At 35.5% G+C, this 24,342-nt stretch overlaps 2 protein-coding genes across 3 annotated transcripts in view; one reads left to right on the top strand and one right to left on the bottom strand.

Annotated features, from left to right (window-relative positions):
* The window catches only part of DMGDH (dimethylglycine dehydrogenase), a 103,056-nt gene extending 90,976 nt beyond the window's left edge, over window positions 1-12,080 (bottom strand). The window contains exons 1-3 of one of the 2 annotated variants that reach the window (XM_023495798.2): window positions 12,011-12,080; window positions 3,157-3,331; window positions 636-734 (exon numbers count right to left, since the gene is read on the bottom strand). In XM_023495798.2, the coding sequence (XP_023351566.1) occupies window positions 636-734; window positions 3,157-3,216 (159 nt within the window). In that variant the 5' untranslated portion in view covers window positions 3,217-3,331; window positions 12,011-12,080. Of the gene's footprint in view, window positions 1-635; window positions 735-3,156; window positions 3,332-11,644; window positions 11,948-12,010 lie in introns of those variants that run through there. The other variant, XM_003759434.4, reaches the window with a different exon arrangement.
* On the top strand, window positions 12,043-23,615 carry BHMT2 (betaine--homocysteine S-methyltransferase 2). Its single transcript, XM_003759419.4, has 8 exons — window positions 12,043-12,122; window positions 13,873-14,005; window positions 15,163-15,254; window positions 16,598-16,789; window positions 18,233-18,380; window positions 19,473-19,655; window positions 21,259-21,487; window positions 23,289-23,615. The coding sequence occupies exons 1-8, from the start codon at window positions 12,090-12,092 to the stop codon at window positions 23,386-23,388; spliced, it is 1,110 nt and encodes a 369-aa protein (XP_003759467.1). The 5' UTR covers window positions 12,043-12,089; the 3' UTR covers window positions 23,389-23,615.
* Window positions 23,616-24,342: the final 727 nt, after the last annotated feature.

Raw genomic sequence — 24,342 nt, 5'->3', positions numbered from 1 at the left:
GGGGAATAAAACCTGTACAAAATAATAACACAAAATATACAACATAATATACAATATTATTATATTATCCAACAAAATATACAATAATAAAACCTATACAACCTTAGAGAGTTTTTGTGAAGTTCAGATGAAATAACATATATAATAAGATTCTTTGCAAACCTTAAAGCATTAGATAAACTTCAGTTGCTGTTGCCATTATCATTTTTGTTGAAACATATGGAAAACCTGCCTCATATAACTTTTAGACAACTCAGAGAACAAATACAGAAGGACTTCAACTTAGATATGAATAATACTGATGTTTTGTTTTGAAAGTGGCTTCATATGTACTTTTAAAAAAAACCAGGGAAGAAAAAAATTGATTATATAAAGACAAAATTCTAAGATATTGTAGACTGAATTAATTTTTAAATTGAATACCAGGGATTTTCACAGTACACTCTAATCTGATTCCTACATTATATCATAATTGTATGCTACTGAGGTAATTGCATGTTCTCATCCACACAGATGAAAAGAAGCAATAAAGTTGAAAAGGAGAGCATTTTTCACCAGTTTAAATCTCTTTATGAACCTTGCTTATCAAAGTCAATGGTGATCTAAATATGAATTCTTTCATTTAATCCATTTACCTGTCCAGTTTCTTCTTCCAGTTTTTCATAAAGCTTAATGCTGTAATAATGTATTTTCTTCAAATTTATGCCAGGATGAAAATAAGTTGTTAAACCTGCCTTAGAAAAGAAAAATGAAAAAGAATCAGTATCTTCAGAATTTTTACAGTTAACCTGTTGAGAATTAAATAGCTAACATCACATCAGTCCCCAGAATAGAACAAGGGATTCGGCTTGAATATCACTTCCACCATAAAGTTTTCTCTGTTCTACCAGCCTAACTTTTTTTTGAACTCTTATAGTTTCTTTTGTACTTCTCGTGCACTAATAAGAACCTACGTTTTATTAAAGTTATATATATTTGAAAACTATGTGATTCAATGGTTAGTGCACTGGACTTAAGAGTCAGAAAGATCTGAATTCAAATCCAACCTAAGACACTTCTTAGCTTTGTGACTCTGGACAAATCACCAGACCTCTATATGCCTCAGTTTCCTTAACTGTAAAATGGGGGTAATAAAAAGCCTCCCAAGATTGTTAGAAGGATACAATGAGACTTCATGTTTAAAGCACTTTTCAAACCTCAAAAAGCTAAATTTATCCTGTAAATAAAAGGCTATTAAATAAAAAAATAAATAAAAAAAAAGCTATATAAATGCTATTAAAAGTGGTGTAAAGGAATATCATAGAGAAAACATGTGATAAGAAAAAGAGATGGGCTGATCATGTAGATAGCATGAGTAGCCTTAGTATTCCACTGATACCATAAAATATAAAAGAAAAAAAAATCCTAAAAGGTCCTTAGTTCTCTGGGTGAATACCCTGCAGATCTGTGCAGTGACATCAAAAATTAAACAGAATTAGTAGTCATGAGTGAGTTTTGAGTTGCCCCCAATGGAATCTTCACCCATGTCAATGAGACCCCAGATCAAATGAATTATTGAAGTAAATGTGTAACTTATTTCTTCTACTAAATTGGAAGCTTCCTGAGGGCAAAGGATTATTGAATTTCAGGCTGTATCTTGCATACAGAATGTTCCAAAAGTCTCAGGGCAATTTTAAGTCTTAATAGCATAAAAAAAATTTCTAAGACTTTTGAGGACTCGTATCTGTCACTGAATAAATGAAGGACATCGATTCAAACAAGCAAATAAAAATTAGAATCAAAAAGCATTTATTGATGCATTATGAGTAAGCAAAGCACCATTAAATTGTTCTCTGACCTCAACATGCACAAAAATAAATATAATACAAAGTAAGGATTATGGAGATAAAAAAAAAAAAGATACAAAGTAGTCTAAGAAATTATGAGGCTAGAGAAGAACATTTTCATGAAGAGATACCTCAGCAACAATGTCATCATTGTGTATACTTTTTAAAAGTACAATTGAATTCTTTAAAAAAATACGTTTAGTTGCATTAATTGTAGGCTTGGAGATTGTATTGAATTGAACCAAACTTGTGATTTCGCTGATAGAGGAAACTCCCAATCATGAACTCTTTAGCAGGAGTGAATTGGAATTGATAATGAAGTAGGAGGTTTGATACAATGTCACAGCCCAACGGGAGGGAGAATTTCAACTCTGCAACTTAACTAACTGTAAATTTAGGTTGTTTTATCTCAAATTCCTTCTCTGGGGACCAGTATTTAAACACTCCTTACACACCTCAAAGCATTATTGTGAGGGAGATGCTATAAACATTAGAGCTATTCTTTTTTTGGTGAAGTAAGTGAATAAACAATGACCTTGACTCTGCTAAATAGTCTAGAGGTTCCACCTATTCCTTTCAATAAAAAGTCTACAAACAGCAAAAGATTCTGCTCCTTACCCTTTTTCAAATTTAATGATTTGTCTAAGGTCTCATGGTAAAAAATGGGAAAGCTGGGGATTTAAACCCAAGTTATCTGATTCCAAATTTAAAATAGCCTCTTCCCTTAGTTTACATTCTAGTGCATTCAATAAAGACTCTCTGGGGCTTCTTAACCTGGGGTCTGTCAACTTAAAAAAAAATCTTAATAATTTTATTTTAATAAAATTTGTTTCCTTTGTAATTCTATGCATTTCATCTTGTAAATTTAAAAATAACATTCTGAAAAGGGGTCCATAGGTTTTTTTCAGACTGTTAGTCTGATAAAGTCTGTATAGAAATAGAGTGGCCTTTGAGTCAAGAAAGATGTAGGTTCAAATTTTTTCTGACATATATTGACTATGTGATCTCAGATAAACTCAAATCTTAGTGGCCCTAGACACCTTGCTAAGTGTGTAAATTTCAGAGGGGGCATCTGCTTGCATTGATAGTGAGAAGTATTGTTTATTGTTGTTGTTGTTTAATCTGGGAGTTCCATGTTCTAAACAGTAAAAAGAGGAAAACAAATCATAGGTAAATAGTTTATGATAAAAAGTAGTAGGGGCAGAAGTAATATCTTAAATATATGTACATCTTCATCTTATCTCCATTCCCTAGCATAATGCCTTGAACATAGTAGAGGCTTATTAAATGATTGTTGAATAAATGAATAGATTAATAGTATTTTTCTTACTGCATGCCATGTAGACCCAGCAGTGAGTTCAGATGCTTCCAAAAGTACCACATCCTTCATTCCAGCTTTGGCCAGATGGTAAGCTAAGCTCACACCAACACAGCCACCTCCAATGATTACTGTCTCTGCTGTGTCTTTCCATCTTGTTTCTGAAAAGGAAGGTGCTTTTCCTCCTCTGAAAAATAATTTTAAAAATCACTTATTTTCCACAGTCCTTCATATAGATCCAAATAACTTCTTATGTATAAATGTTTCTCTGTAAATCAAGGAGGCAGGTATTTTATGGAGTACAGCACAATCTAACTCTTGGAGAATCAAGGTAAGTAGCAATTGCTTATTAATTAAAACCATCAAGTACTGAATGCTTTTTTAAAATAGAGATAAAAACAAACTGTGCATACCCTTTGATCTAGCAGTATTACTACTGGGCTTATATCTCAAAGAGATTTTTAAAGAAAGGAAAGGGACCTGTATGTGCAAGAATGTTTGTGGCAGCCCTTTTTGTAGGGGCCACAAACTGAAAACTGAGTGGATGCCCATCAATTGGAGAATGGCTGAATAAATTGTGGTATATGAATATTATGGAATATTATTGTTCTGTAAGAAATGACCAGCAGGAGGATTTCAGAAAGGCTTGGAGAGACTTACATGAACTGATGCTGAGTGAAATGAGCAGGATCAGGAGATCATTATATACTTCAACAACAATACTATATGATGATCAGTTCTGATGGACGTGGCCATCTTCAGCAATGAGATGAACCAAATCAGTTCCAATAGAGCAGTAATGAATTGAACCAACTATACCCAGCGAAAGAATTCTGGGAAATGACTATGAACCACTACATAGAATTCCCAATCCCTCTATTTTTGTCCACCTGCATTTTTGATTTCCTTCACAGGCTAATTGTACACTATTTCAAAGTCCGATTCTTTTTGTACAGCAAAATAACTATATGGACATGTATACATATATTGTGTTTAACTTATACTTTAACATATTTAACACATATTGGTCAACCTGCCATCTGGGAGAGGGGGTGGGGGGGAAGGAGGGGAAAAGTTGGAACAAAAGGTTTTGAAATTGTCAATGCTGAAAAATTACCCATGCATATATCTTGTAAATAAAAAGCTATAAATAAATAAATAAATAAAAATAGAGATAACAAGAGTATTACAATGATCAATTCTGATGAGATGATGCAGACCAGTTCCATTGATCTTGTGATAAAGGGAGCCATCTATACCCAGAGAAGACTGTGGGAACTAATGTGTATCACTCTTTTTGTTATTGTTTATTTGCATTTTATTTTCTCTCTCATTTTTTCCTTTTTTATTTGATTTTTCTTGTGCAGCAAGATAATTGTATAAATATGTATGCATACATTGGATTTAACATATTTTTACCATATTTAAAATATATTGGATTACTTATGGGGTGGTGAGAAAGGGGGGGGGGAAATTGGAACACAAGGTTTTGCAAGAGTTAATGTTGAAAAATTATCTATGCATATCTTTTGAAAATTAAAAAGCTTTAATAAAAAAAAATTAGAGATAGGTAGGTGGCATTATGAATAGAATAGAACATTGGGGCTAATATAAAAAGACCTGAGTTCAAATTCAGCCTCACTTACTAGCTGTGTGACCCTGAACAATCACCCTCTATCTGACTCACTTTCCTCGCTGATAAAATGGAAGTGATAATAGCATTTATCTTTCACAGAGTTGTTATGAGGCTAAAATGAGATAATGTTTAGCACAGGGCCTGGCACATGGTAATGCTTAATAAATGTTTTTCCTCTTCTTTTTCTCTTTTTCTTTCTTTCCTTCCTTTCTTCTTTCCTTTCTTTCTCCCTCTCTCCCCCTCCCTTCCTTCTTCTTTCCTTCCTCCATTCCCTCTTTCTCTCCTTTCCTTCCTCCTTCCCTCTTTCTCTCCTTTCCTTCCTTCTTTCCTTCCTTCCTTCCTTCCTTCCTTCCTTCCTTCCTTCCTTCCTTCCTTCCTTCCTTCCCTCCTCCCTTCCTGCCTGCCTATCTGCTTTCTTCCTTTTCTTTCTTCTTAAACTGTGTCAATAACTGTACTAAGTGCTTGTGATAAAAAGAAAAGCAAAAAATAGTCCCTGTCCTCAAGATGCTTGGATTTTGAAGAGTGAGACAACATATAAATAACTGTGTATAATGTGGGATATTATAATGGGAACTGGGCAATAAAAGCTCAGTACTTAGAGCATACTCAGTATTTCCTGCCCAGTTTCAATCCAATTCATAGAACTTGGATAAATATCTGGGCATCTATCAGTGGCTGAGAGGTAATTTTTAAATGGGAATGGGGAGTTTTCTAATTGGCTTTGCAGGTGGGATTGAGTTCACATATACAAAAGATCAACATACTCCTTCCTCAGTTGTTTTTCTTATAACTAGCAAAATACAAACTGTTGTGAGCTGGATAGAGTGGAGACGGCAGTATCTACTTTATCTCCAGTAATCACATGACTTCGAGTATTTGGTGCCTTTTTCTTTTTTGTTTATTCTTTCATGAACAGATATGAATTAACATCATGAGAAAAAAATGGAACAGGTAATGGGTTGAACTTCAGAAAGCCCAACAAGCTAGAAGAGGTCTTCTCAGCATGTAGGACTCAGCATGTCACTGTTTCCCTTAATAATAACAATGGCAGAAACCACTGGATCAGGCAACTGATCCAGTGAGGAGCCAGCCCCATCATGAGTTGATTGCCTCAGGAGCTGATATATCAGATCCTGCAAGAAACTATCCCAGCTGAGCAAACTATCAGCCAGTTGTGGCTGTACCTAGAAGGGAACTTGGTGGAAACATTATAAAGGGAAAAAAGGACTCCCCATGTTATGAGCTAATTCCTTGGGAAGATGTATGCACTGCAAGGATGTCTCTGTACCTTTCTGCTTCAAGATTGAGGCCACTTTCTCCAGAGACCTAGTGTGTGCAAAAGGGGAAAAATTCCTCCAATTGAAAGGATGCTTTTGTAATTTTTGTAAGTATTCTCAGTAATATTTTCAGTAAATATTCATCTTAATAGCTAATTGATATTAACTGGATAATTGAAAGGGGGGACACACCAGACAGGAGCTTATGAGTGAAAATACTAGAAAATCCAAACCTTTCAGTGAAAGTACTAGAAAATCCAAACCCTGAAGGAAGAAGTAGTTAGCCATTGGCAGAGAACCAGCCTGCCAGAGCAAGATAGATTTGGGAAAATTAGTCAGGAAGGCTCCTCTTCTCAAGTTCAAATCCATCCTCAAGAACTTACTAGGCAAGCCACTTATGCTTCAATTCCTCATCTATAAAATGAACTAGAGAAGGAAGTGGCAAACCACTTTTGGCAATTATGCCAAGAAAACCCCAAATGAGATCTTGAAGTGTCAAACATAACTGTAATGACTCAACAACAACAAAAATCAACTGTATCATCCATCACTATCTACTACTCATTCACATACATTTCTGCTAACTTCATTTACTCAGCTATATATTTATATAGATAGATATATGTGAAATATAAAAGCATGTTAATGTTAAAAGGGAAAATTTCAGCCCCTAGGGAAACAGGGAAAAGCCCCCTGCAGAAAGATGCATTTGAGTTTTGGGGGAAAAGAGTTTTAGAGGTAAGGGAGAAGAATATTCCAGGTATGACAGATAGTCACAACAAAAGAATGGAATTGGAGTGACATAATTATTTATTCTCTCCCTTCCCTGTTTCACATCATCTTAGGACTATTATGGTTTAAAATATGGGCATTTGCTCTAGGGATGGTTGTGGAATACTGAAAATTCTGTGCAATTTCCCAGAAGCAAGCCAGCCTCCTATTCTGCTTCTGGTCAATTCTGGGCCCATGTTATTGCCTATCCACATTGCCCAAAATAAATATACTTATGAATAGATTTTCTAGGTTGTATACCCAAATCACATGTCTTAAGGTCTACAAATAGCATTTTTAATGCCTGGGTTTTAATGTATAGTTAGACTTAACCCTTTTGAGTCAGCATGAATCCCACTGAAGTCTCATAATGTTCTAGGGCTTAATGCATAAATAAATCATCTGAACACAGAGACATCAGGAGATCCTCTCTTTTATGTCTCATCGTACCATTTAGATTCAGTGGCAAGATAGGAAATGACTGAGTACATAAGGATGAAAGAAATGTATTTAAGGTATCATACTGAAATTGGACATCACTGTTTTCATTAATAAGAATTAGCATTTGTGTAGCACTTAAAAGTTGGCAAAAAATTACAAATATTATGTTATTTATACACAACAATCCTATTAGGGGATATTATTATCCCTATTTTTATAGATGAGGAACCTAAGGCAGACATAGGTTAAAAAGAAAAAATTGTCCAGACTCACTTAGTTAGTAAGTACCTGAGATAGAATTGGAACTCATATCTTCCTGACAAGGCTTATTAAACTGTGGGTCATGACCTCATTTGGGGTCTTGTAACTGAATGTGTGGGCCATGAAATTATGATTTATTATCAGTAAATGTTTTATTTATATAGCTATTTTATATAATTTTTTGGATGAAAAGAGGTTGCAAATGGAAAATTTTTAAGAAGCCCTATCTATATAATACAGTGGATAAAGTACTGGGCCTTAAATCAGGAAGATTCCTCTTTATAAGTTCAAATCCATCTTCAGACATTTACTAGCTAGGTGATCCTGGACAGCTCACTTAATCCTGTTTGCCTCAGTTTCCTCCTCTGGAAAATGAGTTGAAAAATAAAATTGCAAACCACTCCAAGAAAACCCCAAATGGGATCGTGAAGACTCAAACACAATGACTCAACAATAACAAAAATAAACTGTACCACCCATTAGTATCTACTACTATTCATATACATTTTTGCTGACCTCTTACACTGTTATTTCTAATACTAATATTTATGATCCCTGGTTGGATTTTTTCAATGAAATCTAAAAAGATTTAGAAGACAGCCTTTAGCATTCTGAATAGATCCTCCATTCAATACCTATGGCCGAGCATAGACAAGAATTACACAGGGAAGGCATAGATGGGTTATGATCTTCAGGGAATAAACTATACATCATAGATCCATTGAAGTCTTAGTGTATAAAGTATTGCAGTGCAAAAGAGGAGAGAGCTGTTCTTACAGAGTGACAGCCACACAGGAGGGGTAGTTTTGGAAGGAGAACAGATACCAACAGGGAGCAGCAATTTCCATTGCTCCTAATCCCATGGGCAGCATGGAAATGTACCCTCTAAATACAGACCCTACCCTTTGGGGATCAAAGATTTATACTCTTAAGATAAAAAGTTGTGTTACACTAATAAGAGACTGACTCATCACCAATAGAGAAGTTAGAGCAAAGTTTTTTAAACTGTGGATCATGACCCCATATGGGGGTCTCACAACTGAATGTGGGAGTTACAAAATTATGATTTCCTATCAGTAAATGTTTTATTTGTATCCTATATAGCTGGGGCTGTATAAAAATTTCTCAGGTGAAAAGAGGTCTTAGGTAGAAAAAGTTTAAAAAACCCTGCTCTAGAATACTAAAATGGGGTTATTCTCTGAACTGCATAATAAAGGAATGAAAAAGGGGGAGCAGGGATCTAAGAAACTTAATTCTCACTGTTGTAGCATTTAAAAAATGGCAAGTATAGAGAAAAGGATGTCCTATCACGTTCCAACTGATGAGCATTTCATCCATTTGGAGAGATTGGTAAAGTCCATGCATTATACCATTTGACCCAACAATACCATTACTTGGTCTATTTCCAAAGATGATTAGGGGAAAAGCAAAAGTATCTATATATTCTAAAATGTTTATGGCAGCTCTCTTTGTGATGGCAAAGAACTGGAAATTACAAGGATGTCTATCAATTAGAGAATGGCTGAATAAGTTGTGGTATATGATAGTGATGGAATACTACTGTGCTATAAGAAATGACAAGCTCAATGATTTTAGAAAACTATGGAAAGACTTGCATGAAATAATGAAGAACAAAAAGAGCAGAATCAAAATAACATTGAATATATTTACCAACAATATTTTTAAGAATTATTTCAAGTGAATAAGTTATTTTGTCTCTTATAAATACCCAAATTAATTATAAAGATATGTGAAAAAAGATGCTGTCTGCATCCAGAAAAAGAATTGATAAATTGAAATATGCATAGAGTAATTTTACATATGTGTGTATATATGAGTATATACACATATGCATATATAATGCCAATTTGTGTCTAATGGTAGCTATCTTGAGGGGAGAGGTGAAAGAAAAAACTAAATTTATGTGATAATTTTGTACTTTTTAAAGGAATAATAAGTTTTGAGTAGTAGGCTTACAGTTCCATGTACACTTATTTTTTTATTGTACTATGCTATGGAAATGCATTTTATTCTATCAATTAAAAATAAAATAAAATAAAAGATATCTTCAGGGTCAAATAACTGACACGTGTCAGAAGAAAACCCAGAATTTTCTTATTCTGAGAACTTCATACCACACTATCTCTCTCCTATACCACAGTGTTCAATATAAAGATCCATTTTTCTTCATTCTTTTATTTGTTCTTTAAACTATAACTTTTTATCATCCCCTTTTGTACTTTGAACTAAAACAACATGCTCCATGTTTTTGTGGACTGGCTATTTTCCATAACAGATTAATTTTTAAGCCTCAGTCATGTGTATTTCTCAGTGGAAATATAGAAGTAAAGAATATCAAAACTGAAATTAAATTTCAGAAATTATCTTGTTCAATCCCTTCATTTTACAAAAGAGAAAAGTTTAACACAGAGATAGCAAACAATTTATCCAATCCCCTGGCATAGTAGGCAAAAAAATTTGGACTATAATCTTGGTCTCTTAACAGATAGGTGGTACAATGGATAGAGCATCGAGTCTGAAGTCAGGCAGAGCTCAGTTCATCTCTAGCCTCAGATACTTAGTAGCTGTGGGCAAATAACTTAAAAATCTGCCTTAGTTTCCTCAATTGTAAAATAAAAAGAGGGGAGATAATAACATCTACCTTAATGGAATTGTAGTAAATATCAAGGAATAAGCATTTAGCACTGCCTAAATGCCTAAAACATTGTGTTTAATAAATGCTTTTTCTCCCTTCTTAATTTCCAGTCTAATATTGAGTTACAACATTCTTTTGGAGATTTATAAAGTTATCTGCCCATTAAATCAACATGGGATTTATTTCCTTTCTAAAATTTCATAAGGATTTTGGCCAAATAATTTGTAGCCAAATAAGGGAAGTATAAATGCAGGAACACAAATACAGCTTTTTCTATTCAAAGAGGATGAAAACTTGTCATTTGTTTGTTACAGAAGCATCAGATTTAGAGCTATAAGAAAACAACTAGGCTAATCCCTTTATTTTACAGATAGGGAAACTAAAACCCAAGTGATTCACTCACTCACAAATCATATAACAAACAAGATTTCAGCCTGGAATTCTCTACTGCTCTCACCAGAGCTGAACCCTATTCCACTGCTTCCATCTATGTCATATTGGGTGATTCTTTTTTTGTCATTTTAATCTAACCACCCTCCCAAATAAACATCATTTGTCATCTGAAAAGACAGCTGTGTTTTTACACAGCACAAAGTAAAACAGACACTTTATGATTATCTGGCTAATATAACAAAGCAGTTACCAAAATGGAATTTGTGGGCATAAATTTTCTTATTTAACTGCCAACAAGTAATCCTTTTAACCACTAATAAATTAATCTTTGCCAAATCTTTATTTCACTCTTAGTAGTGAATAGAGTCCACAACTCAACAGTTGTTGATTGGCTGCATACAGCAGAGAAGCATGGAGGGGGGGGGAGGGGGGAGAAAGGGAGAGAGAGAGAGAGAGAGAGAGAGAGAGAGAGAGAGAGAGAGAGAGAGAGAGAGAGAGAGAATCTTGTCCTGGAGCTTAGTGGTGTCTGACTTTGGGCAGCCAGCTAACCTCTCAGTGTTTCGGACAACTTGCTAACAGTCTAAGTCGTAAAGAAGATGTCTCTCTGTGCTGATAGATGCTGACAGATGCTCACTGGAAGTTGCCCACACAGGTTGGGGGAAGGAAATGGGTATATAAAGAAAAAATATGCCATCTTTTCCCTCAATGAGTTTGCACTACTTGTTATTTCGATTAGGGGTATTAAATTCAATTAAACTGTAATATGAGCTAAGTGGCACTTCATAAAGCAAAGGCTCTTGACCTGTAAGAATGGCAATATTAAAAAGCAAAGACTTTGTTAACCAGCATTAAATCCTATAGCTGTACTTAGAAACGATAAACAGACATAGGAGCTGGACAGCTCCATCTCTCCTTCCTCTAGCGGCTTCATTCAGTCTTCTAGAACCCAGTCTGTACTAGAACGCCAGCTCTTTCTTATCCGAAACTACCATGCCACCCTCACCTCTCACCTCCCTTTCCAGCCCAGTCCCGAGCAGACCCAGGCCTCTACACTTTCGCACTCACCCTTCCTGGAAGGGGAGCCCGCTGCTGCTGCACACTGACCGCAGTCGGATGCCCGGGGTCAAGGTGGACTCTGTTTTTCGCAACTGAAACCTCAGGTGTCTCAGGCCACCCAGAAGCATGGCTTGGGTAGGAGGACAGGCTGATTTTAGGACACGTGCAGCCCCCTAACAATTCTCAGGTGGTTCCTCAAGCAATGATAGTGGACGTTTCTGAACAATCAGGCGCCCCAGTTCCGGTAATGGCTCCTTAGGGGCAGCTTGCGGTTCGGCCCGGGACTGGTGCTGAACTACCCCCCCAGGTTGGCCTAAGACCCACCCCTATCCGGACGTGGGCGGGAGAAAGGGGAAGACCAGACCCACCCCGTACCTTGCAACTACTTCTCAGCGGCAATACAGCCACTTTGCTCTCTGAATCCCTGGACAAGTTTTGTCCTAATAGTGAAGAGATGGCGCGCGTAGTGGGCGAAAGGGTGAAGAAGGTGAGAGGAGCCAAAGAGCTTATCCTTTTTGTTTGTCTGTCCGTCCGGCCAGCTGTCACTTCGTCTTCCTATCTTCCTTGTCTCTCTGTTGCTCTGTGTTTCTTGGTGGGAGGATGGAGGGGAGGTGAATAAGGGAGAGATTTCCAGTCTCTATCTCTTGTCTTTCTGAGTTTCTCCCTAGGTTTCTCTCTTTCTGCCCACCAACACCATCTCCACCACATACACTCGTTATTGCCCTCGATCAATCCAGACCCGCTGAGCTGTCTTGATGGACTTTGGGCTCCGTGTGCAACTCTTACCTGCTCCACGACACATCTCCCTTCCCCCACTCCCCTCTCTCTGAATTTATAGTCCACGGATTTCTTGTATCCAACACATAGCCCGAACTCCCGGTTTCGCCCCACAATGCAACTTCCTTTCCTAACGTCTCGAGAGAACCCTAAGTTGCAAAAATTGATCACATCCGCAAAGGTTTAACCCTCTTTTTGTCCCAGTCAGTACAGAAATTTAGAAAGGATGAGGATGGGAATTGTTTTTACAGGAAAGATGAGATGAACTTAGAAAATGAATCGTCTGGGCAGCTAGGTGCGCTGGTTGGCTCAGTGGAATCAGAAGGATCCGAGTTCAAGTGTGACCTCAGACACCAGCTGTGAGATCCTGGGCAAGTCACTTAATCCCAATTGTCTACAAAAGCTACTCTCCTCAAAATGGGCTATTTCTTAAAGCCAGCTACGAAGATTTGAGGTAGCCTTTTCAGAGCCCAGAGATTCTCACACCTTCTCTCTCATTGTTTTCAGGATCTCAGAGTTTCCACTTCTTAAAGTGCCTTCATTCAAACCTGCTCAGAGAACACGGTTTCCTTATTAGGAAACCCCTTATTAGGGTTCCTGAAGTAAAACACCGGTCATTTCATTACTATTGTAAGATTGTATTATTTATTCACTGTGATGTGTTATTTATTCAGTCAAAAATTTAGCATCCTTTAGAAAGTAAATCCAAAATCTTGATTGAATATCTGATTGTCGATGTTTAATGTCAGAGGCAGTATTTAACTATCTTACTTCCTGTTTTTTCATCAGTAAAATGAGTAGCATATCTACCTCTAAAGAGCTATTGTGAGGTTCAACTATATCGTTTTGCAAATCTTAACGTTCTATGTACATGTCATCTTTAAGGGTTGGAAAGATTATTGGGTTGGATGCAAGATCAAAAAATGTTTCATAAGCACCCCTGCTGAGCAGACATGTATCTAAATTAAAAGGAAGGTCACATTTACTCAACCCAGCTGCTATATCTTTGTTATGAATTTCTCTAAGTAAACCTCCTTTTGTTTTGGAATTTCCTACAAATATTTTTTTTCACTCAATATTGAACCTAAATTACTAGGGACTCCATCTGGCCTATTATACCTTGAAATCTAATTTCCATCACTCACCTGAAATTACTTTCTCTAAGTTTACTAATCATCTTTTAATTGCTAATCTAATATTTCATTCTCAATTCTCATCTTCTTCCTTCTCTGCAGTATTTGACACTTTGATCTCCACCTTATTCTAAATATTCTTTCCTCCTTCAAGTTTTGTGACAGTATCCTCTCCTGGTTCTCCTTCTACCTGTCTAGTTACTACTCCTCCTCAGTCTCTGTTGCAAAATCATTATCCATGCTGTGTTCTCTAAAAATAAGTGTTTTCCAGGTTTTTAAAAATAAAAATGGAAAAAAAAAACCCAAACACTTTTTCTTTCTTTCTAGGGCATTCTAGAGCGTCTGAATAGTGGAGAGGTTGTGATTGGTGATGGAAGTTTCGTCTTTACCCTTGAGAAGAGAGGGTATGTGAAAGCTGGACTCTGGACCCCAGAAGCATCTGTAGAGTACCCGGAAGCAGGTTAATCAAATCATCATCACATTTTTAAAATGTTCTCTTCTGCATGACACTTTGTTCTGCCCTGCTTTAAACAATGAGATGTTTCAAGTTCTCTAATTATCTCATTAAATTTGTCATAGCATAAAAATATTTTACATAAATATATATTATAATTGTGTATTATTAATATATGTTCATATGCTATATACATATATAGATAGATTAAATTTATGTTCATAGAAAAGATAAAAGAAAAATACAAATGAAGATGATATGTATGTATCCTACTCACTTCTTATCAAGAAATATTTATGAAATACTTATATGAAGGATTCCAAGAATACAAAGAAGAAATCAGAAGAGAGCAATATGGGAAGAACTAAAACAATGAGATTGGAACCCTGAATTGCAAGTTAGAGGACCTGATTTCAACTCCCAGCTGAGTTACTTGCTATCCATATGATTTTTTACAAGCCATTTATTGGTTCCAGACCTCAGTTTCTTCATAGTAAAATTAGAGTATTGGAACAAAAGACTATGATTCCTTCTAGCTCTAAATCTGTTATGATTCTCCTTGCTTCCAGAAAGCTAACAGTCTAATGGGACATAAGACAAGAACACAAGTAATTGTGCCAACCAAAGAAGTTAATAGAAGAGCTCTATATAAAATGCTTTGAGAAATCCAAAGATGGCTTCATAGAAAATGTGGGAATTAGGGAAAATTTTTTTGAGAGGGAAAATATTTCAAAAATAACCTGATATCCAAGTAATCAAGTGTTTCCTCACTCATTTTGCTTTAGAGAGGTTATTTATACAAGTCTGATGATAATTGAATTTATCCTATTCTTCATCCCACTGGTTAATATTCTCTAGAAGTTAAGGACTAACCTATCAATCAGCAATCAATGTTACTCATGGATATCACAAGCCATCCAAATTATGCCTCTTGTCCCACCCCTTCCTGTTAATGCTACATGTTCTTATTACTTTTTCTAAAGTCTTTCATAAATATTAGGTCCCAAGTAGGTGATTCCCAAATTAATCATTTCACTAGTCATACCTAATTAACGAATGACAAATAAAAATGGATTGAGGACCTGCTCTTGTGGTTTTCTGTTTATTGTTTAGTTTTCTTTATTAAAAAAAAAAAAAAAAAAAAAAAACCTTTACTTTTGCAGTACGTCAGCTTCATATGGAGTACCTGAGAGCTGGATCCAACGTCATGCAAACCTTTACCTTTTTTGGTGGCAAGGACAAACTGGAAAGCAAGGTAAATTAGGAAGCAGAAAAATGGTTCAACCTGAAATCAAATATCTTTTCACTGAAAGTCTTTACAAATGAGCTCTTCTATATCTACTTTTGCCATGCAAAAATTTTATACACTTTTCCCTCCCTAGTTTTTACTCTTTAATAAATGACATTCTATAAACTGGGGATTAGAAAGAGGGATTAAAAGTACTTTAGAGGTCAGCATGCCATTCTTCTTTGGGTTTACAGTAAAGCAGAGAAATGGATTGTTTTCATTTATTGTTGTTGCCTCAGTTCATCTCATTTGTCTCCATCCACTGAGATAGTGTGGTGCAGTGGAAAAACCCCAGCTCCTACCCCTTTACAAGGACTAGTGAATCATGGGATCCTCCTCTTATCAGGAAACTGATGGACTCACAATGCAGAATAAGACTTAGATGTGGCCATTATGTTTGGTGGAGTTTGGGGGCAGAATGGGAAGGAAAAGAGATGTGGGGGTAGGTCAACTTTGAAAAAAGGAAAAAAAGAAAGAAAAGAGGGTCATTGAAGCATTTTTTAAATGCAAAGAAGAGAATAGAAAGAAGTCCAGAAAAAAAAATCACAGACAAGCAGTACAATCTTGAAAGTTATGTATTGAATATATGTTTTATTGTAAAAGAAAAAATAAGCTGTACATAACAGATTTTCAATTTCATGTTCAGTTTTCTTTTTGTTCTATTATATATATATATATATATATATATATATATATTGAAAAGTTATTTGGCATTTGTAAAAATCAGAATGAAATAAAATAAAAATAATAAAATAAAATAAAAACACTACCTCTCAAATCAGAGGACTTGATTTCAAATCCCACTTTTGTCATGAACTGTGACATTGTCTAAATCACTTATATAGTGCAGTCCTCAATTTTCTCAACTGTTTGAGTTTGGGGTTTTTTATAAGAAAATTGGGGTTAAGTGACTTGGCTGAGATTACACAATTAATAAGTGTTAAGTGTCTTGAGACAGTAGTTGAACTCAGGTCCTCCTGATTTTAGGGCCAGTACTTTATCCACAGTGTCATTTAGGTGCCTCTTTCATTGATAAAGCAAAGGAATTGTCTTAATTGTGCTCTGAGGTTCATCACAGTTCTGAACTTCTGATCGCTCCTATAAACTTTATTTGGTTCCTTTACCTAATTTTCCTACTTTGACCTTTCAATTTTAGCTTTAAACAAAGATTTTGATAAAAATTTAATTCTCTTATACTTTGAATAAACTTCTTGTACACCTCTAACTCTTTTCCCATCCTGCTCTCATCTGTCTTTGACTTTACAGCAAACATTGGTGCTATCATATAAATCTATATTCTCTAATTTCAGTGGAAAGATGTAAATGAAGCTTCCTGTGACCTTGCCAGGGAAGTGGCTGAAAAGGGAAATGCTTTGGTAGCAGGAGGAATCAGTCAAACATCATTGTACAAAAGCCATAAGAATAAACTTGAAATTAAAGAAATTTTTCAACAACAACTAGAGATTTTTACCAGAAAGAACGTGGACTTCCTGATTGCAGAGGTAAACAGTAAAGGAAAGAGGTTGGAGTCAGGAAGAACAGAATTTGAATTCTTCCTCAATTAGTTACTAAAAGTATAACCTTGCAGAAATCACTTAACCTCCATCTGCCTTGGTTTCTTCATCTATGAAATGGAGTTAATAATAGCATTTCCTTCAAAGGGTTGCTGTAAAGATCAAAATGAGGTATATCAGTAATTTCCTTTACAAACCTTAAAGTGTCATATAATTATTACTTATCATTATATTATTGGTAGGAACTAGAGATAAGAAGAAAAGACAAAGGATTCCTGCCTTTATGGAACTTGGGTCATTCCTACTTTTGGACTTTTGTTCATGTTGTTCATAGTATTGGCCTCTTGAAGCCCAAAACTAAACACAGAAAACAAGGTATTCACAAAGAGATGATAAACTACAGTTATCCCTTCCACACTTCGACTTTCCTCATCATGGAGTTATGAGTCAGCATTGTAGTCATTGCTATATTAAGGGTTGGCGTAATAAATTAAATGAGATTTTGGGGATAGTTTTTCAGAAGCTACAGACAACACAGAAAAAGTTTAGAAATTCAGAAATGCATACTATATATGTATATATAACATTGTATAATATCAATATATTTTATCTTTAATGCAACTTTAAATAACTTTAAAATTTTATATCATGGATATTATAGAAATATGCCATGCTGTATGAATATATAATAAAACATATACTGAATATTATATATAAATATATAGAAGTACAATATATCTTTAATAATAATCCAGATTTCTTCCCTGATATGAAGAGAGGACCAAACATTTTTACACAGTCTTTACAGATTGCACAACCCACTCAATGATGTGGAAGGGATAATTGTGAATGCATTTGTAAAAGTCAATATTTCCTTATGAATCAATGTCTTAAAAGAATTATAGCAAGCATTTCAGAGGTCATCTAGTATAACTACCCATTTTTATAGATTAGAACATTTAGGATCACATATATAGTATGCCCTAGAAGGCCCCTGAAATTTGGTTCCAGCCTCCCCTGATTCTAGAGTCAGGGTGGTTTCCATTGTTTTGTGATCTTTATCAATCTAAATCTTATGCATCCCACACCTCTTCCTGAAACAGAGGGTTGGGCTATCCTACCACACAATCTAGATATCATAGGATATTAGTTGTTTCTGTTTTTATTTATTGCTTGTGGTCTTGCTAAGGAGAATTTCTGAATGTAAACTCATTGCACTATTCTAACACTATTAAAATCAGAGAAATTGACCTTTAAGTAAATGCTCTTGAGTAAATGCTCTTGATTTCCTAAAATAGTTTCATTGTTGTACCCATATTTGGTACATTTTTATTATTGTCTTGTAAATTAGAGTACCATCATTTTTTTTATTTGGTATATTTAGTAATTGCTTTATATTTGGGTCAGTGGAGTAAGTGAAACTTCTTTCAGTATTTTGAGTATTGTGAAGAAGCTGTGTGGGCTGTTGAAGTCTTAAAAGAGTCTGGGAAGCCAGTAGCAACTACCATGTGTATTGGTCCAGAGGGAGATATGCATAATCTTACACCTGGAGAATGTGCAATTCGACTGGTCAAAGCAGGTAAAGTTTTAAAATGGGTCTTTAGCATAATAAATAGTCAAGGAATTTGGTTATCAAGCTAGTAAAGTTACTTTGCTCTTTGCCTTGAAATAGGAAAAAGGAATGGAAGAAAAAATTTTATCTTCTCAAATGGCATCAAGAGATCAAAATATGATAAACCCTGAACTTGTCTTTGACATCTCCAGCCCCTTATTTTAGTGCTTTTTTCCTCTGGTGGTAGAACTCCCTTTCAAAGATTCCTTTGATCTATTCTCTGCTTTAAACTCTTGTTTATCCCATTACACAGAATCTTACATCTAGTATGATAAAAGACTTGATCTAGTTATTGTTGTGGCCTCTAAATGATAATAACACCCTATCCTCCAGCTTGGGCTTGGGGAAAATAGACTTTAAAGTCTGTTATTCTTGTTGCAGCTTCTGCAGCCACCATGCTAATTACTCCTAGCTCTAGAATCACAGCAAGGTTGAACAAATTTCTAGGGCATCTGTCTTCACACCCTATTTGCATGAAGACAACTTGGCTCCTTTGCTATAAATATGAAATTTGATAGAGCTCTTTCTGTGGAGGGGGGAGAAGCCCCAGGGAGCAAAATGTTTCTTTGTGTGTGGAAGACCTTAAGAAGATATAGAGTAGTTCATTTCTTGAATGCGGCACTTTGTAACTGCCACAGGAAATAAGGCTAAAAATTAATAGTGAACTCATCCAGCACAATCTCTAATCTCCCTCCATGCATATATTGAGTATCTCTTTTAGAATCAAGAAGTGTTTTAAAGTACCCATTTTTCTGACTCAAAGCCACAGTACTATTTCAGGTTGCCTCAGAATAATTCTTGGTATATAACTGGAAACCTAGGATTATAGATCCACAGCAGCAAGGGATACAAGCCATAGTTTAACCCTTTTTCTTTTTATAAAAGTGGAAACTGAGATCCATAGTATTTTATACCATTTTAATGTGTGACCTTGGGCAAGTGATTTGTCATAGAGAGAGATAATTAGTAGAAATTCTCCCCTCCTTCAATCTTTAAGAATTGTGGAAGGGAAAGCTAATGTTTTTTTTGTTTTTGTTTTTGTTTTATTTAATCTCTTAGGAGCTTCCATCGTTGGTGTGAATTGTCGCTTTGGACCAACAATCAGCTTGGCTACTGTGAAGCTAATGAAAGAGGGCCTAGAGGCCTCCGGCCTGAAAGCACACTTGATGGTGCAGTCACTGGGCTTCCATACTCCTGACTGTGGCAAAGGAGGATTTGTGGACCTCCCACAGTACCCTTTCGGTGAGAATGCTTGATTAAATATAGTCTTGACTTCCTGTCCTGTGAAGTAAAAACTGTAAGGCATAAGCAGCTATATTCTGTCCCACTAACCATATGAGGTCAAGAAAAGTTAAAGGTTTAATATTAACTACAGTGAGATCCAAGGAAAAACTGTTCTAGTATGTTTAGTCTTGATAATAGCTTTTTATTTTTCAAAACACATGCAGAGATGGTTTCAACAATCACCCTTGCAAAACCTTGTGTTCCAAATTTCTCTCCCTCTCTCTCCTCCTTCCCCCTCCCCTAGACAGCAAGTAATCCAATATAGGTTAAAATGTGCAATTTTTCTAAATATATTTCTACATTTATCATGTTGCACAAGGAAAATCAGATCAAAAAAGGAAAAAATGAGAAAAAAACAAGCAAGCAAGCAACAACAATAACAAAGATTAAAATATGATGTTATGATTCATACTCAATTCCCACAGTCCTCCCTCTGGGTACAGATGGCTCTCTCCATCACAAGACTATTGGATTTAGCCTGAATCATCTCATTGTTGAAAAGAGTCAAGTCTTTCACAGGTGATCATCACATAATCTTATTGCTGTGTGCAATGTTTTCTTGGTTCCACTCATTTCACTAAGCATCAGTTCATGTAAGTCACTTCAGGCCTTTCTGAAATCAGCCTGCTAATGATTTATTATAGAATAATAATATTCCATTAGTATGTGTAGTCTTGAACTTGAGTGGGAAATTGGTTCCAGGAGAACATCTTATCTATCAAATGGAAGATGATGAGCCAGGAGAAATTTACTTGCATGGTCTCCCACCCACATCCACCTAGATATTTACATTAATATCTGACTTAGAAATATGGCTTGCATCTCTCCTTTTCTTTTCACTTCCACAGCCAACATTCTAGTTTGCATTTGAAAAGCTCTGTCCTGAATTACCCTTCTGATAAACCTCTCTGCCACCAGATCCTCTGCACAAAGAAAGTCAAGCAGATAAGGTCTTTGTTTTTGTTTTTTAGTCATTTCCAACTCTTTGTAACTTTATTTGGGGTTTTCTTGGCAGAGATATTGAAGTGGTTTGCTGTTTTCTTCTGCTGCTCATTTTACAGATGGGGAAACTGAGACAAACAGGGTTAAGTGATTTTCCCAATGACATACAGCTAGGAAGAACTTGAGAACAGATTTGAATTCACATCTTCCTGACTCCATACCTATATTCTATCCACTGTGCCACCTAGCTGCCCCAAGTCTAATGTAAAAACACTATTAAGTTCCACTATCAAGTTCTGAAGAGAATGGAAAAATATTTACATTGGGTTATATATTATTATATATTTCATATATATTTAGAATATTTTGCATATTATTATATATGATATAAATTAATATATTTTATGTATTACGTATTTTTATTTTAAATATTATATATGTATATATTTCAATATATATTATTTATATATATGAAATTATATATTTCCTATAATAGAAGTAATTCTTTTACTTCAATAACATAATAGTTTTTATCAGATATTTACTAAAAAATAAAGTCTTAGGTTACATTTTGGGATGTATTTGTAATTACAGCCATTCCCTTTCATTTCCATTATAGGTCTAGAACCTAGAGTTGCTACCAGATGGGATATTCAAAAATATGCCAGGGAAGCCTACAACTTGGGTGTCAGGTACATCGGAGGCTGCTGTGGATTTGAGCCTTATCATATCAGAGCGATAGCAGAGGAGCTGGCTCCTGAAAGGGGCTTCCTGCCTGATGCTTCTGAAAAGCATGACAGCTGGGGGAGTGGTTTGAGCATGCACACCAAGCCCTGGGTTAGAGCAAGGTATGCATAATTATTTTGCTGTTGTTCAGTCATTTCAATTGTGTCCTACTTTTCATGAACACTGGAGTGGTTTGCCATTTCCTTCTCCAATTCATTTCACAGATGAGGAAACTGAGGCAAAGAGGGTTAAGCGACTTGCTTAGGGCACCCAGCTAGTATCTGAGGCCAGATTTGAACTTAGAACTTACTGATTCTAGACCCATCATTCTATCCACTGTACACCTAAATGCCCCAACTCACACTTTACTTAAATTTCTTAATGTAAAATCACTTTACAAAATCTAATTCACAAACTCCAAAAATATCTTAGTGAAAGAGGAGGAGGGAGAGAGAAAGGAAGAAGAGGAAGGAAGGAAGAGAGAGAGCAGGAGGGAAAGAAAGAGAGAAGAAGAAAAGAAGGGAGGGGAAAAGGGAGTAAGGAAGGAAGGTAGAAGGAAAAAGGAAGGGAGGGAGGGAGGGAGAAAAAAGGGAGAGAAGGAGGGAGGAAGAAGGGAGGAAGGAAGGAAAGGAAGGAGAAAGAAGGAAAGGAAGGGTACTTTTCTCCAACCTGAATTGTCAGGTTGGATCTCCAGAGGGCAGGTACTATTCCATATATTCATTATCTATTAGAAAGAAGAATTGAACTCACATTTTCTTCATTCTAAGGCCTGTATTTTATCTTACCATCCACTCTGCATTTCATAATTGATATGCCATTACTAAAAGGAATTAAGTGGTAGAAGTAGCAAATTTTCTTACTAATTATAAAGTTTATTGAACACACATAGTTCAATCAATATATTTTATGGATTTTTAAAATACAAATTTTCAAAGACATTAAACTTCATTTATTAAAGTTGTAACCTAATACTGTTCACTAATGGTCAAACAGATTTTTCTGCCCCTGAACTCTCCTGTTGACTGACAGTTCCCAGATTTTTATGATATATTTGTAAATGAGATACTTATGTAAACCAGGTCTCTCTCTTTTTGATCAACAAATATTTATTGCATATCTGTTATTGTAGGTGAAAGGAAAACATAAAATCCAAAGGTCTTTAGTTATAAACTTTTATAACAGGGGATCTTAACCTTTTTTGAGTCTTACACCCCCTTTGGCAGTTTGATGAATTCTATAGATTACTTCTGAGAATAATGTTTTTAAGTGCATAAAATAAAATACATATTATTACAAAGGAAACAAAATATATCGAAGCTGGAAAAGGCAAGTTCACAGACCCCAGGTTAAGAATCCGTGCTCTATTCCTATTCTTCTTTCTCTATAAATGGGAGATTAGCATCTTGGTCAGCCTTTGGTTGGCAGGAAAATCATAAATGATAATTTTTTTGCATCAGATAAAATCTATGTCTTGATGGATATTATCGTGATGTTAAGATATACAGTATGTGTAATCCACCAAATTTTATAAAATTCAAGTGAATTCTTATTTGCTAATTATGATAAAACAATTAACTAAGGCAACCTCAACAGGAAACAAAAATATGTATAATTGATATGACTTTAGAAAATTCCTGAGCCTCAATTTCCTCATGTTTAAAATGAGGAAAATTAGGGTTAGACTTATCATTCTCTAGAGAACTTTCAAGACTTTCTCCTAAATATAACTTCTAACCCCCTCTTTTAAATTGTGTTAATAGATATTCTCTGATATCAGAGCAGAAATTCATTAGCTTCTATTGCCCTTTACTATATAAAATTATTACGTATACAGAGCAAATTTGCCTAAGTGACAGTTTGTTTAATTGAACTTTTGTTTGTTCTTCAGCTCAAAATTCTAAGTGAGACTTTGTCTTTCCACAGGGCCCAAAAGGAATACTGGAAAAATCTGTTGCCAGCTTCAGGAAGGCCATACTTTCCTTCTTTGTCAAAACCAGATGGCCTGAGGATGCCAGAGAAATAATAGCTGAGTTGAAATAGCAACAGGAGATTCTGTCTCAGTGTCTTCTCCTCTGTGAAGTCTTTCCTGTCTAGTCTAGTCCACATGAATTTCAATTGTCTTTATGGTCAGGACCACAAAGTTTAGAGTCCTTTATCATTCTCTAATTGTTCAAAAGCCCTGAAAATTTTTCCTGAGCTAGGAGCCAGAAAATTTGTTTAAACATTAAAAAATACTTACTAATGGTGAAACATGTTTTGATTCCCTTTTAAAATTTTGCCTGAGTCAAGAAAGTAGAAGTGTGAAAAACCTCAAAAGTGCTCCTGAAGCCCAACCACCAACCCATTTTCACGAAAGACTAAGGTTTTCTATTCAAAGTGAATAATTCTCTCCTTTCCCCAGATGAGACTTGCAATTTATATAAGTTTTTGCATAATTATAAAATTTGGAAATTGTTAGAAAGCAGTAGAGTTCAAATAGAAGAAATTTCTGTTTAGACATAAGTTTGCAATTATTGTTATTGTTTGCCCTTCATTTTCAAAGAGAACCAATGACATAATGAGGATGATGTCTTGACTTTTGTGTAAATTGGATTTAAGTGAGGCAGAGTTGTACAAAGTCATCAGTCCTCCTCTTTCTTCCAGTCATCAGAGTCCAGTGTCAAGACATAAATCAAGACAACTAGAGATGCTCCAGCCAAGGAGGATTATAGGATTGTTCTTCATTATGAAGGAGACTAGCAGGGCTTAGGTTTAGAGGGGAGATGTAGGGCTAGTTCTACAGAAATCCTAGTGGGAGGAAATGTTAGGTGGACAGAAACGTATTCCCCTTCTCCAATACCACTAGTGCTGGGAGATTAATATAACAGAAGACTTTGGAAAGTGGAATTGTTGAGTGAAATAGGGAAATTTAGCAGCTTCAGCTATGGGTATTTGGAACATGGAAGAACAAAAATATTTAAGGGAAAAAACTGAAAGG

Source organism: Sarcophilus harrisii, chromosome 1, assembly GCF_902635505.1.
Source record: "Sarcophilus harrisii chromosome 1, mSarHar1.11, whole genome shotgun sequence".
NCBI classification, from domain to species: Eukaryota; Metazoa; Chordata; class Mammalia; order Dasyuromorphia; family Dasyuridae; genus Sarcophilus; species Sarcophilus harrisii.
Note: the sequence above shows the minus strand (reverse complement) of the source record. Positions and strands in the feature narration are given on the sequence as shown.

Bases quoted from the DNA above. Each gene is read 5' to 3' on its own strand.
- BHMT2 (XM_003759419.4), top strand. From the start codon at position 12,090: ATGGCGCGCGTAGTGGGCGAAAGGGTGAAGAAG. The intron at 16,790-18,232 runs GTAAACAGTAAA...AACTTCTTTCAG, and splicing joins TGGACTTCCTGATTGCAGAG to TATTTTGAGTATTGTGAAGA. The intron at 21,488-23,288 runs GTATGCATAATT...GTCTTTCCACAG, and splicing joins AAGCCCTGGGTTAGAGCAAG to GGCCCAAAAGGAATACTGGA.